The 14816-nt window shown below is 35.9% G+C and overlaps 1 protein-coding gene across 1 annotated transcript in view; it reads left to right on the top strand.

Annotated features, from left to right (window-relative positions):
• Positions 1-14816, top strand: part of MS3_00010007 (uncharacterized protein) — a gene marked incomplete at both ends in the record, with an annotated part of 46490 nt that overhangs the window by 5679 nt on the left and 25995 nt on the right. Inside the window, 4 exons of the mRNA XM_051218338.1 lie at positions 64-177; positions 532-580; positions 1450-1527; positions 2273-2296. Coding sequence (XP_051072915.1) covers positions 64-177; positions 532-580; positions 1450-1527; positions 2273-2296 — 265 coding nt within the window. The remainder of the gene's footprint in view (positions 1-63; positions 178-531; positions 581-1449; positions 1528-2272; positions 2297-14816) is intronic.

Genomic DNA, 14816 nt, shown 5'->3' with positions numbered 1-14816 from the left:
CGTGTACTTTTCAAATTGCATTTGGTTACTTTATGAAATATTTTCAACTGTGTCCACTTATAGGAAATATGAATTTGACATACATGGCAGGTGTGCACTACAGGACCCTCTAATCGGTAATCAATATCGGTACTTCAAATTTGGTATTGACGAGATGAAAAAACTGAAACTACTGGAGTAAGTGATCCATGTTGTAATAAATTTATGATAACATATAGTTAGCCATATTGATCGTCCTCATATTCGTGATCGACTTGTGAAACAAACTAATCATACTGACTATGAACAGATGTGTTATGTCCTATAAGTGGGATTGAGGACGCCCATTTTCGACTGAAATGAGGCTCTTCAGTTGTTTTCAGTAATACGACTGAGAAGAGCATATAATTTGATCATGCGTATCGGTTGATTAAACAACCGATGTCTGATGAGTAAAAACCGGATGTCTAATGTTACTGTGTAAGTAAATACTTGTTAAATTAGCCAATTACATCTTATATCTTTGTTTATATTTGTTTTCTATTATTTTAGTAATCTGAAAAAACATGGTATCACACCGCATGCTTCCATGAAATATGATGTAAGTCTTAGAGAATAAATCAATTTTCATGACTGCACCATCATATATGCTCGATAAAATAATGGTTGGGATCTAACCCAGTTCAAACGTCGGTCACATCTATAATTATGCATGATCAGAAAGAGTGTGAACTCATTTAAAAGGAACATTTCATTGAACAATCAACCGTGTTACCGTTTGTTGTTAAATAACGAATTTCCATTGAATTTGAGGGGATATTTTAACATAATTGGCCGACTCCAAGAGATACCTACTAACTATTCAAAGTGATGCGAATGTTGTACGAAATCTGTCAGTGTGATCACTGATACTAAACTAGTGTGATGGCTTCATGAACCGAATGTCGACGTCAGTTAGAACTGACAAAACAAGGATTAAGAACTTCAATGGTTAACAGGCAAGAACAGTAAATGTTTTGCTACTCTAGATAAACGACTATTATTTCACGAAACAAGGTACACTTGGATAATCACATATCCAACACAGTGAAAGGTACGTGAATCCGTTCACATCAGAATTGAAATTTTGTAAGCTGTAGCTTTTTTCAGTAAGAAAACTGTGAGCAAATACTACTACTACCACTATTATTATTATTATTATTATTATTACTAGTAGTAGTGGTTTTCTTTATATGTAGAGGATGGTTTCCCCAGTCTGGTCGCCTCTGTGTGCCTCTACTACTTCACATTTGAAAATATCCACCTCCCTCTTCACTTGTGTCTCATACCTTCATGACTGTATTTGCAACTGTTTGTGACGTTACGTCATTTAATTAACCATCTCCATTACTTTTAAATATTGTTGCAAAAGCATTGTAATCATTATATTTCATACATATTAGAAATGAATTTTCGTTCTATTTTTCACAGGCAAGCGATTTTCAGAACGTACTGAAGAAAGAATACGGTCACCATGGTTTCTTAAAGTGCACCAACGTAATCGGACAGGTGAGTGTATCAGTAATCAGTAATCGATTCCTTTACGAATGTAAAAATAAAACACGTTTTTTTATCGTACCATTCGACTTTCCAGAATGTTATATAACTGGTAAACGGTATTTCAGCAAACTGTTAATAAGAATGTAGTTAGACAATAAGTGAAGTTGAAAGCATATTGTAACTGATTTGAAGTGAAAATATGAACCAACAAACCTGCCTCGATATTGTCTTAATTCACGAGCTTTATAAGCAGATATTGATTGTGACTAACAGTGGATGCGAACAAATGCAAGTGGAATCAAACTTCACCCCATTGCACAAACAGGTGGCTATCAGGATTCAGTAACTAGGTGGATAACGTGATGGTGATTGGCGCGATAGCTACAAGGTTCGAGTCTTGAAGTGAACATCAACCCAGGGATGCAAGTACGTCCAGCTGAGCAGTCCTAAATAGGATGAAACGTGTGTCCACTACCAGGCAGTATTCATCTTCGCTTATAACAATCAGATATTGCTAAATGCGAATGCGATAATTGTAGTAATCTTACACATTATATGTTTAATAACAATTCGTGGACATTTGTCATTTACGAATTATGCACAACATCTAGTCATAATGAAATGGGTAGACAAACAATCGTTCCGACACATGAAGTTTATAATACACTTATGTTAATTGATACCTTTAGAGCTGAACTTGATTTCGATCATTGTGAAATATTGGCTTAACTCTGCCGTTCTCTCATTTTTCCAGAGTGGAGTGCGTCTCCTGGAAGAGGTGAGGATTTGCTTCAATCTTACACATCATTACGTGGACTGCCATTCCCTCGGCGACTGTCCAAATCAGTTCGTATTCCCTCCATATTGATTACTGCGTAAATTTGTTACAGTTAAACCTATGTTTAATAATAAAGTTGAAACGTGTCTACTGTTTCTGTTATTTCGTATTTCTGAAGCATAATTTAAAAGATATTTGTGTAAGGACAATTATATTGAATTTTTCATAGTAAATCGTGACGATAGACTCTTAATGCATCTTGCAAACAATCGTTGATAAATCCCACAAGTGGTACACATCTAGTTGCAAGATTGTTCACTCGTTAGTCACAGACTGCTATCGGTAAATCGGTGAACTCTTGAAAAGTAGATGTCGTGAAGCACATGGTCAAATTTGTTCACAGATGGTGCGATGGTTCTGTAATTAAAAGTGATTTAAATTCTAGAAATCGTGTCGAAAGTCTTATGAGATACATTTATGTCTTTGGAAGTGAACCACAATAAATGTTCTTATTTGTATCTCTGGATCTCCAATGAAAGCAAATAGACTAAAGCAATAATTGTCTGAAAACTTCGTAGGATAACTAATTATTATTGCTTCCAATGTGTTACCAAGTTTAATAATGAATTCATATATGAGAATTGACGAATCATTTAATTTTAAGGTTTTCAAAAGAAAATTTTGCCTAAACACCGTTGAATATGGTAAACGCTGTTTTAAATTGATACGAAAATCCATTAAATTGAGTACGCTATTACAACCATATGATGATCAAATCAGCCTAATAATAATATTCGGTTTTGAAGTCATTAGTTGGCATCATATCATGTTAATGAATGAGTCTATTCAGATACGGAATTAATTCACAGTGGTTGTTGAAACGAATTCCGAAATGCTTTCTTTCATTATGGGTAGTAATTCCTTCTGGCTATTCATATTTGCTAGATCATAAAACATTGTCTGATTGGATGATTAATTGACATGTTCTGTGTTTGCTTCTCTCCGTCAGTTCAAACTCAATTTGGCGTTTATAAAAGCAGACGAATCGAAGACACTGGATTTTCGAATCTAGTACCAAAGATGATAATATAAAAACCTAACACAGAGAAAGAAGTTTCAAGGGACCAGTATTTGTTTCTTTTTATTGCTAGCATCTAAGTGTGATGTGAACTACTGAAATCGGCATCTTGAGCACATAGGCGAACTGAAATAATTAGGAACAGATTTACTACGCAATTGTTTTCGACTTTACACAACACTTGAAATGTTAGGTTTTCTTTTGAAGAAGCTTAGCGTTGGGAAGACACAAACTGTCTATGTTACTAGTAGAGACTCACTGTCATGGAAATGGCAAGATACGAAGCCCACATGTGCTGTCGATCTGACTTAAGTGTTATGTGTTGAAAAATTGAAGTCAGGTAAACATCCAAAATTCAAGGTCTATAATAATATAACATTCAGACACTGGAATATCATCCACTTCAAAATATAATCACAGGTTGCTGCATACGACTTAGAACGGGCATAGGATTAGTCTGGACTTGATACTTCTTACACGATATGTCCATCTCGTTTTATTGATGCTGCAAAAACTACAAGACTATTGAAATGGCTATTCAGACTTACTAGATCATCAAACACTGTATATGATTGTACTCCATTGTCTGGTTGAATGGTCAATTGACATGATCTGTGTGGACGCTTGAATGTTTGTTTCTCACCATCACTTCGAACTCAATGTGCTTAAAAGCAGACGAACCAGAATGACCGAATCGATTATAGAGAGTTTCAATAAAATATCTGTGAAACAAGAAGACAAATTATCACCTAATATGGTTTCCATTTGATATTCACATATACATATGTCATTTTGAAAATTTTCAGAGTTTCTTGGCCTATTCTATCAGTCCGAATACTCAAGTTTTACTGTACATAACCTAACTCTGGATCAAAACTTTTGATCGCATTTCGCTCGCTCCTTGTAGAATTCCATTAGACGCATGGGAGTAGTTGACTGATATCCGAAGCTGCTGGCTAGACATCTAAAAGCTGTCGTCTGCAAGCCTTACACACATCATCGTGTGAATATTATTCAGAATGCTGAGAGTACTAAACAAAATACTCAGTAAAAGTATTTGAAAGAAACCAGTTTTTGATCCGCAACAGACTCTACTTTAGATGAAATGTCGGTCGCATGTCCAGCGATTGATTGAGGGACAAACTCTCAAGAGCTTAATCAATAAAGCGATGCTGATCCAACAACTCAAGCTTCGTTACCAGCGATTAACATGCACATTCATAATAGCGCAAATCGCGATAATAAAATATGGTAATATGGCACGATTACTCATGTGATCGTTGAATGTCAAGGTGTAGTGATGCTCAAGGATTTACTTGTTCGTCGGAAAAACAATACGGTTAACGACAATCAATGTCAGATTACGAGTTTTCATATTATTACAGAGCGATCTAATTCTGAACTCGCCTTCGTTAGTTCTCATAGATGGACGTTATCCGGAGCTGTTGGCTAGACATTTACAACCCATCAGCTGCAAGATTCGTCCATCTCGTTTTACTCCCGCCGTACGAATTAGAAATGTCGAATATTTCGTTCTTGTGGCATAAGTACGTTTCCTTCAGGTCATCAGAATACAATGATGTCTTTTCTAAGTTTCCTCAGCTACAGATGCTGTCAACGTATATTACGAATATAAGAGGTCCTGGTACAATCCCCTGAATAACCCCACTAGTTACTCCCTTAAGTGCTGATGTGTTTGAATTCGGTAACAATCATTTAAGAATGATTTACGCCAACATAGTAAAGGGCCATGTAGTTCATATATTTTATGATATATCATGCTGTGTGATACATCGCTGAATGACCTGATTATACCAGACGACTTTGTGCGACTACCTTTCAGAAAACCACGTTGTGGTTTAGGAATAAGGTAATGAGTTGGCAAACAACCTGAGATGTCGTATATTACAACCTCCATGTGTCATAGAATTACTAAAATGATATTTATTGATCTGTAGTTAGTAGCGTCACTTCGGTCTTCAGTCTCCTACTGTGTGGTAATGTAGCCGTTCATCCAGTTATTCGGATGCACGCCTGGTCTGAGAATATAGCGCATACACCAAAAGTATGTTAGGTGTATTATCGCCACATAACTAAGGAATATGAGGGTGAAACTGTCGGTTCATATACTTGTTGTAGTTGTACGACATTTTATAGCTTGACATATAGTCTTAGCATTGAACGATACGCCTGTGAATTTACTGGATGTAAGAGTTGTAATCTCTTGGTCAACAGATTGCTCATCATTAAATGCTGGTAGAGTGTTACTAAGTATTCTACATATTATAATGTTTATTTTTCGTCCATCGATCACCTCGATAATCGTTATTATAATAATATCGAAGGTGTTTGAAATCAGAAGTCAACAATTCAATTAGAATCGGTCATGTGATCTAATGATGATAACAGTACAAAGAAAGAGATAAATTGATACTATTCAAATAACACTGTATTTTAAGTAAGTTAATCAATGAGCTCAACCAAGATTACCCGATATTGAAATCCTTAATTGGATAGATGCTCTACTATTTTTCCTGAGTAGGTTTACATCATGTTCTGCCGGATGAGTAATGCATGCATTTATTTGTAAGTTATGTTAGACCACTTATGACAGAGCTACATCCAGGGGCGGGAACATTCCTTTTTCTTTTATTCTCAACACGTCTATTCTACATTTCTACTGAATATACTATATGACAGTAATATATAACAAACACCAGAAGCCATAGGTATACATAACATCAATATTCAGATTTTAAATTAAAATTGGATTTCTTCCTAGATATCGTTACATGGTTGAAAACCTTTCTTTCGGATGCTTCCGACTTTTCATAATTTTGGTTAGAACTAACACAATTACCGAATATTGCATTACAAAATGAACTCATCACATTTTTGTTCCCTCTTTCGTTAATGTAACATTTATACAGACAAAGATTGATAGTAGAATCGACGACTTACATTTTGCCCTATTTGTGACTTATAAGCTGGAAATACTTGCATCCCAGAGCTGATGTTTATTCCAGGACTTGAACCTTGTTTCTTTCGCGTCAAATGCCATCACGTTATACACTTAGCTACTAAGTCCTGATAACCACCTGTTTGAACATTGGAGTGAAGCTTAAATTCACTTGGTATTGCTTACTTCAATCTTTTCATTGTTGTTTAGGACTATAATCAGTCAGTCTTTCATCGGCATAGGTGCATACTCTGCGGACTGCTTCGATTTGGCCTCAATTTACAAGCATTTTAAGTAAAAAGACGAAACTTGAGTCCTCCATCCTACTAACTGCCACTATACATCTTTCGCTAGAATTCCCCATCTATGTTGTCAGGTCATTTGAACTGTCATCTTATTTCTTTCTATCGCTCATTGCGTAAGGTCCTTTAGGTTCCCACGTTTTACATGAACTAAATTTACTTTAACTCCGCATCTTTTAGAGGTATTGCGGTCCCAAATCTGAGTGAGGGTGGAGGGTTGCGAAATTGGTCAATAACTCAATTCCGTAGAAAGAAGTCTTGTTAAGAAAATGCCAATCAGAATAGACGAATTAAATGAGTAAATTTGCGTTGTTCTAGTTCATAATTAACAATGGCTGCAAGCATATTAATTCACTCTTCTTTTTGATTGTTTTTCTTTCACTGACTGGGATTGTGTATTGAAGTACTTTCCTGTGTTCTAACGAAATCAAACATTTCCTTATGAACAATCTGTAGGTGATCTATCCAGAAAAAAAGATAGAGTAACATTTATTTTTCACACTTTGTAATTCCACACATCATTCATCAACTTGTCTTTTTAATGTCATTTTTATCTGACTACAGATTGAATGATTGAGCGGTAATATGGCCAACATGTATAGCATTGGGCTATGTGCTTCGTTGGATGCTACTGGATGATCAATAGGAAACCGTTTCAGCAATTTCAGTCATGAAGATGTCAACACAAACACACTCTTCAAGCATCAAGCATTTGTCAATGTCGCGCAACGAATCTCGACAATAGTAAATTTGATTTATGTCGCACTCCGAAACAGTAGACAGATAACTGCTATTAACATAGTTGACTTGTGGTGTGAGCTTCTTATATTGATATGAGTAGTATAAAACGTGCGTTAAAAGTACGTGATGTCTGGCAGCAGAAAATGGGGAAGATGAAGAAAGGAAGAGCGAGAACACAACGGAATTTGTAAGAAAACGCATGAACAATGGAATGGGAGACAATGGATTGGTGTTTGCAACAGAAACAGTCCAGTTTGGTTTGATGCATGAATATTTTGCAAATTGACAATTTACTATATGGTATTCAGACTTTATTGAGATAGTCTGTAATTGTTGTGTTAAATACATTCGATTGTCCCCACTCGTGTTCTGTTCACTACAGACTGACTTCTTGAAGATTAAATCGTGCTTGTGTGCGGCTTTCATCTCTGATGTCAACAACGCGATAGTGCAAAGTTTACATGTAGGCCTTCTGAGGCTTCTTAACCGATGTTATGTTCGAGTTGGTTTTGGATTTTAACTCAACCAATTTCACGAGTATGAATTTGTGGGTCCTGCAACGATTTTGTTTGAACATACAAGGTCGCAATAAGACGTTGAAATGTTTTAGCAATATCACTCAGCTAGTTTTGGCTCGTGGTTCCATATTTTCATGAAATTAAACGTCTGGGTTTGTATGCTGATGATACGAATCAGGACTACAAGATGATCTTCTGTGAATGCCTCCATCTAGAAACGTTCAAATTCGCGGTTTAAGATGGTTACACGCGTAAGCAATTCAGCGTTCGCATTCATCAACACCTTCAAACATCGATAATGTGTGCTTAAAAGTGTTGTCTTAATGACTGGACAGTTTGAACAAACGAGCGTTTATGTGAGTTTTGTAGAAATAGCAAATATCGGCGTCTGAATACCTCACTTTGTCTCGATTTATGAAGTAGCGGCTATACCTGCATTGGATCACTTCATTTGGCAAAATCAGAATTAAGTAGATCCTCCTTAAGCCAAATTTAAGTATCAAAATCGGCATCAGCATCACAATCGCTATGAAAATCAATAATACTGTTTACGACGCCATCAACTGACAGAGTGGAAATAGAAATGGACGAGCAAATCTGAGAAGTAAGTGCATCTTCATATCTGTCAGGATCTGGATAAGTTGTAGTTGCTGTTGCGACAGCTATTGCTCTACAGCTACATGACTTAAGCTTGCTCCTGGTTCGTTATTATTTCTGTGTTCGACAAACAAATATGAGTATCTGTAGTAGCTCGACCGGCTTTAAAAAACCGCTTAGCTTATTCCTGTTATTGCGTTGATAATTTTAGTTCCGTTTGTTTGTTCAAGGTGATATCTTCATTTCTCAAACTTAGCAGTATATGTGTATTCATCTTATCCACTGTCCTTATCACTACGTACATCATTGGTCGTCGTTCCCGAATATTACAAACACATTTGACTACTAATAAATTGATTAAACTAGTAGTGCATCTGTTTGCTGCGTGTACACTCTCATGAATGTTTCAAATGAACACTTCCGAAACACTTTTCCATAAAACTTCTCTATTACCATTAATACTAACGATAACTAACTAAAGCTTATCTCCCTCAACACACCATTGATTCGACGGAACCCGTTAGACAATTGTGACCATCGCCTATAAAAATGTCCGCATTTTCAACTATTCAACAATCTACGAAAAAGTGAAAATATCTGCCGTTTCATAAAAAGCTCAGATGCAAAAATGTAATGTGTGATAAGATGTGGCTTATCAACTGTAGATTCATCAAAAACAATAGTGTGGCCCTCTCTCAATATTTCATATTATTTGACATACTTAACAATCATAGATTCTTATACTTGTCAATCATTGTATTGACTATTACTAACGATTGTGTTATTTTTGATACAATATGAAATTTTCAGTAGAAATAATTTTGTTGTGTGTCCGTTTCTTATTTCCTGATCGATATTGACGATGGATATTGATTGATCGTTAATTAGATGTCAGAAGTTCAAGAATTGACAACTGAATAATGCAAATTCATTTCTATTTACATTGTCAGCAACCATGTTATTTCTAATTGAATATTGTGTAACTTGTACAACGAGAAGTCGTTAACTTGTCACAAACGCACATGAATAGGTTGGTGGCTAATAGACATAATGATGTATTAAAACAAACATACACAGATAACTTGTTAAAATAGCTAGATAGCAAAAACAGGTAGCCCAGATATTCCAGAGTCAGTATCGTTTTTTCAACCAATGGATGAAATTAGTTAGAATTATTCATTTTACTTGACACAAAAACCAGTGTTGGAGCGCTCATAATTAGTGTAATTTGTTATGTGATGTACATGTTTTAAGTGTGTACTTAAAAGTAATGTATGAAATTATTCAATGATTATTTTATTGAACTTTCAACTATGGATTTTGATAATAGCGTTATAGCCAGACGAGGATTATAAATGGTGACTTTTGGGATCTATTTATGAACAAATACGATATATATATTTGTTGTATAATTGTTAAGCAGCTATACTAGGCATATTCATGTTGCCATTAGTATAAGCTGTATTCCGACCCACAGACTATTCGTATACAATTTACCGTTCTTCAGTTATCCCCAGTCCATTTGATTTTAATGTGATTGCATTCAATGAGTCCGATTGGAAATTTGTAACAAAATGTTCGATCTTCACGTCATTATAAATGTTGTGTTAATACAGCGTAAACACTAGGTAACTTATAAAAATTCACAAATTTAGACAAATTAGATGTGTATTTGTATTCGAGGGTTTGTCAATGATGAAGGATAATTTTGTAAAAGTATAATAACCACCTGGGTGACGAGCTTCAGCTGAAAATATTCTTACACACAAGTTTAAAATGATTTTTAACCTATCTTTGTACGATGTACTGATAATACTCATGAAATCCCTTATAAACAGTTTAATGACTGTATAACTAATATTTTAGGTGTCAGACGCGACTAGTAAACCTTGGCATCGTTTAGCGTGAAACAGTTGTCCATTGCGGGCACTCAAAGATCAGTAGTTAAAGTTAGACATTATCACTATTTAATGACGTCTCTATTTTTGAAATGTTAGGCCTTTAAGCGTAAGATAAGTATTTGCAAATTCACAAGCCCGCAGTATATTCATGGATTTACACGGCTGAGAATTGCCAAGTAAAGAGGAGCTTTGTGGCCGACAAGCAGAAATACGTGGAAGAACAATGATCGACAGCAGAAGAAGCTGAAGGAAAAGGAAATATGAAACTGCTCTATGACGTAGCTAAGAAAGTGGCAGAGAAATATGGTAAATCAGAGAGACAGATCGAGAATAAGGAAGGCATAGCATTCACAAGAGTTCAAGGTCAGCGGAACGTTTGAGTAGACCATTTTGTTGAATCCAACGGACATCAAAGCACTGCATACAGACATTGCTAATGATATTCCTCTGTGGGTGATTAAAATAATCAGGATGGCCATCGGACACATCTAGAGGGGAAAGCAGATGGATCTGAAAATATACCAGGCGAAGCACTTATGTCAGACATAGAAGTAACTGTGAACATTTTCCACGATCTTTTCAGGGAGATTTCGGAGGAGGGACAAGCGCCATCAACACTGAAAGAACAGTATCTCATCAAAATGTCAAGGAAAGGTGATCTGAGCAAATACGAGAACTATAGAAATATCACACCACAGTGGATAAGAGGAAATTTTTAAAAACGTGTTGCTGAAACTAATGGAAGATTCGTCAGACGCTCAGCTTTGAGATTTGCATACTGGATTCCGTAAGGATTAGGGCTATTTGAATTACAGTACAAGTTAAGAATTCTAGAAATAACGTAATCGGATGAAGAAGTTGTAGATAAGCACGAAAGAATGTACTGTATTTGGAATTCGAAATTAGGCATTCAACCAGTACAAATTAATCTTTAGTTCATTCAAACCACACAATTCTGTGATGATCAGTCGTGCACAGACCAAACAGCAACACCATAGATAATCGTTGAACAATCGATTAAATGGAACTCGTAATTATACATCAATTTTCTTTATTATAAGGAAACATTTGACAGTGTCGATAGAAGGACGTTATGAAACTTACTAAACAGTTTGGTATATCTTGAAAGATCGTCAACATCATAAAGAATTCATACGACGGGCTGCAGCCCAAGCGGTGCATGAAGAACAGCTGATAGAAGAATTCCAAGTAACATCCGGAGTAAGGCAAGCCTGCTTAATCTCTCTCTTTCTTTCTTCTGGTGGTTTACCGGATCATGAAGTCCTCGACATCTGCGAGGAAACTTGAAATACAATGTGCAATTTGGAATCAATTAGAAGATGCGACCTTCCCAGATGACCTAGCTCTTATATCCCATACGCGCAAACAAATGCAGATGAAGACAACTAGTGTAGCAGCATCCTCTGCAGCAATAGCCCTCTCACATACACAAGAGAAAAACCATGATCACTAAATAAAACATGGAGAGCGCCAACTCAACCTCACTTGATGGAGGTGCAGAGTGGTGTCGAGTTGAGATTGACTATGAACACCACTACCAAAAAGCACGTGCCAAAATATCCATAAAATCCCCAGGAAGCCAAATATCAGAAGGCAGTTAATGGACCAAATCGAGATATATTCGCTGGCGATCTCGTGGTATCGAAATGATACCGAGATCGTGCCAGAATACAAGCTTGGTTACAGGACGTAAGCAAATTCGCGCGAGTTCACAATCGAAGTGTAAGAATAATAATGGAAGCACAATATAGCTGTCATTAGCACAGTTAAACAAAGAGCATATTAAGCAAGCACAGGTACAATTGGTTATTATAATAATAATTGTTTTCATTAAACCAATCGTGTTCTCGCGATAAAAATGAGTCACTACAGAGGAACTCTGGAAGAGTTGGAAGCATTCACGTATCTGGATAGCATCATCGATGAACGAGGAGAATCTGATGCAGACGTAAAGGCGAGAACAGAATTCCTACATTTGATGAACTTACGAAACTCAAAACAACTCTCAACCAACATCAAAGTCAGAATCTTCAATACGAACGCCAAGAGAGTCCTACTGTAAAGAGCTGAAAATAAGAGTACAACCACAATCATCATCAAAATGGTGCAAGGATTTATGAACAAATGTCTGTGTAAGATAATGGCCTCTTGCACAGCGTGCATATTTGTTGAACCAAAATCTTTTGAAAGCACTATGCAATAAACTCACGGTCTCAGATTCGATGGTTGTACTTGTGATTTTAGAAGGAATAAAGATACTCCTTGAGATTTCTAATCAGGATGGTCAATTAATAGAGCTTATATCGACACGTGGATACTAATTTCGACCATACCAGTAATCATCAGTCTACCACATGGTTATCCTTTGTTCAACCATTGACAATAACTCGGTTGGTTTTACTAACTGAAGATCCTTGGTCGAGATTACAATCTTTAGCCAGCTTATGTGATGTATGTCATGGTTTAAGAAGTGGAGTATTAGTATATAATGTGTTTCCTTACACACTTCATGCAGACCACGACGTAACGTTGGTTGTACAGCATTTAGTGTTCAATAGTGCCTACAGCCATTTTTATTCAATACTTCTAAGATAGTCATCTAGACGATCCACATCAGGAATTCTTTGTTGAAGCAGATGCATCATTCGAAAAATGGTCGTTTGTTGTATGGTAAGTATAACCTACTATGGTATGATATGATTTCAAGGTTTATCACATCAAAATAAGCTTATATGATTGTTGTCATCAGTAAATTGATTGCCCTTTTAATTTATATTTGTGGCAAACACAAAGTGTTGAAAATCGTGAATTTATTCACCTTTCACACTGGGAAAAGGTTAAATCAAGAATGGATCAACATTTGTATCAATAATTTGATGAAAATAGTCAAAATTTTTTAGAAACATTGGCATGACGCTATAACTGTTTCCATCTTTCAAGAGCCACAAAACAATTTTCAATTTTAGGACAAGGGGATTCGAATTTAAATAAACCATGTTCACGAAGACTGATTAGTCGAATAGGTGGTATACACGATTCTAATTCACAGTATAAGTAACAGGAAATCCCTCGACGTCTCGATATTCATTTAGTGGATATATCAGCTAGTCAAGATACTGGATGAGATACATTTTCGTTCGATTATCATGTCCATGTTGGATTAGCTACAATATTTACTGATAGTTGTCGTTTGTCGCATCTATTATCATTTAAAGCTTCTTATCAAATGTCTTTATAAGATGTCTATTAGATGCTGAATGGTGTTAAATTCTTGGTCAATTACGCGCAAAAATTATTAAACTCTTATACTATAATTAGTTACATAAAGACTTTCAATACAACTGCTATTCATGAGAATGGTGAGCGTGAGATAAATGCATCAGAAACGTACGTAACGTTTGTTTATTAGAAGGAACAGACGAATGAGTAGTAGAGTGAAGAAAGATTTTTCAGCGTGACTGTGGATAGAGCAAGTTGTACCATTGTCGCATCTGAATGTCTTTACTCTAAATATATAATCAGTAAGAGTAAGGACAGAGAAACTCTCTCTGGGAGGGGCCGGTGTTATTGGTTAAGCTTTGGCTTACTGATAAAATGTTACCAAGTTTAGACACAGCTAACAGCTGTGTTTTGCACTATCGGAGTCTTTTTATTTCAGACAAAAGACGCGGTAAACGCCATCGACACCTTTCGAATTGAGGTTTATAACAAATTTATGTACACCATTCAATGAACAACCTCAATTTTAGACAAATCATTGCTTTGTGAACTTCGATTTTTCATGCATCTCAAATGGGTAACCTGCAAATTTCGACAGATTTATCATATTTATATTCACACTTCTGTTTTCAAAAGTTTTTGTTTGACTCATTCTCCATCGTTATGCGATTTACCGTTGTTGACTTATTACCGATTTTTTAGTTATCATATCTCACACACAGACACTGTTGGCTAGGTCTTGTGTAATGATGACTATTTTTCTTTTATGGTATGATACAGTCTGTTCTGCATGTGTATATAGCACAATTGTCTAAAACGTACCATTCATACAGCTAACGTTTGTGCCCTAAACTCAACAGACTGAGTTAGCCGAAACATAATTATTTTGAGCACCAATTAGGACTCATAGTTTACCCTCGTTGGCCGCTCGTGCTGTTTAACATGATTATTTGTAACAACGATCACTCATTACTCCTACTACACCAAAAACTGCAACAATGCATCGATAGCATTAAGGCACTTTGTTGGAAACGTGGTATTTATATAAAACGTTCGAGTAATATTTAAAAGGGATAATACCCTAACTCATGTTCTGAAAAGTCGGAAAAATGAAGATTTCACAAATGCAATAAAAATGATCTTGGTGGTCTTGCATTTGTATTCCTACACGAGACAATGTGTTT

The sequence above is a fragment of the Schistosoma haematobium genome, chromosome 1 (assembly GCF_000699445.3).
Source record: "Schistosoma haematobium chromosome 1, whole genome shotgun sequence".
NCBI lineage: Eukaryota > Metazoa > Platyhelminthes > Trematoda > Strigeidida > Schistosomatidae > Schistosoma > Schistosoma haematobium.
The sequence above is the reverse complement of the archived record's forward strand: the minus strand, read 5'-3'. Positions and strand labels throughout refer to the sequence as shown.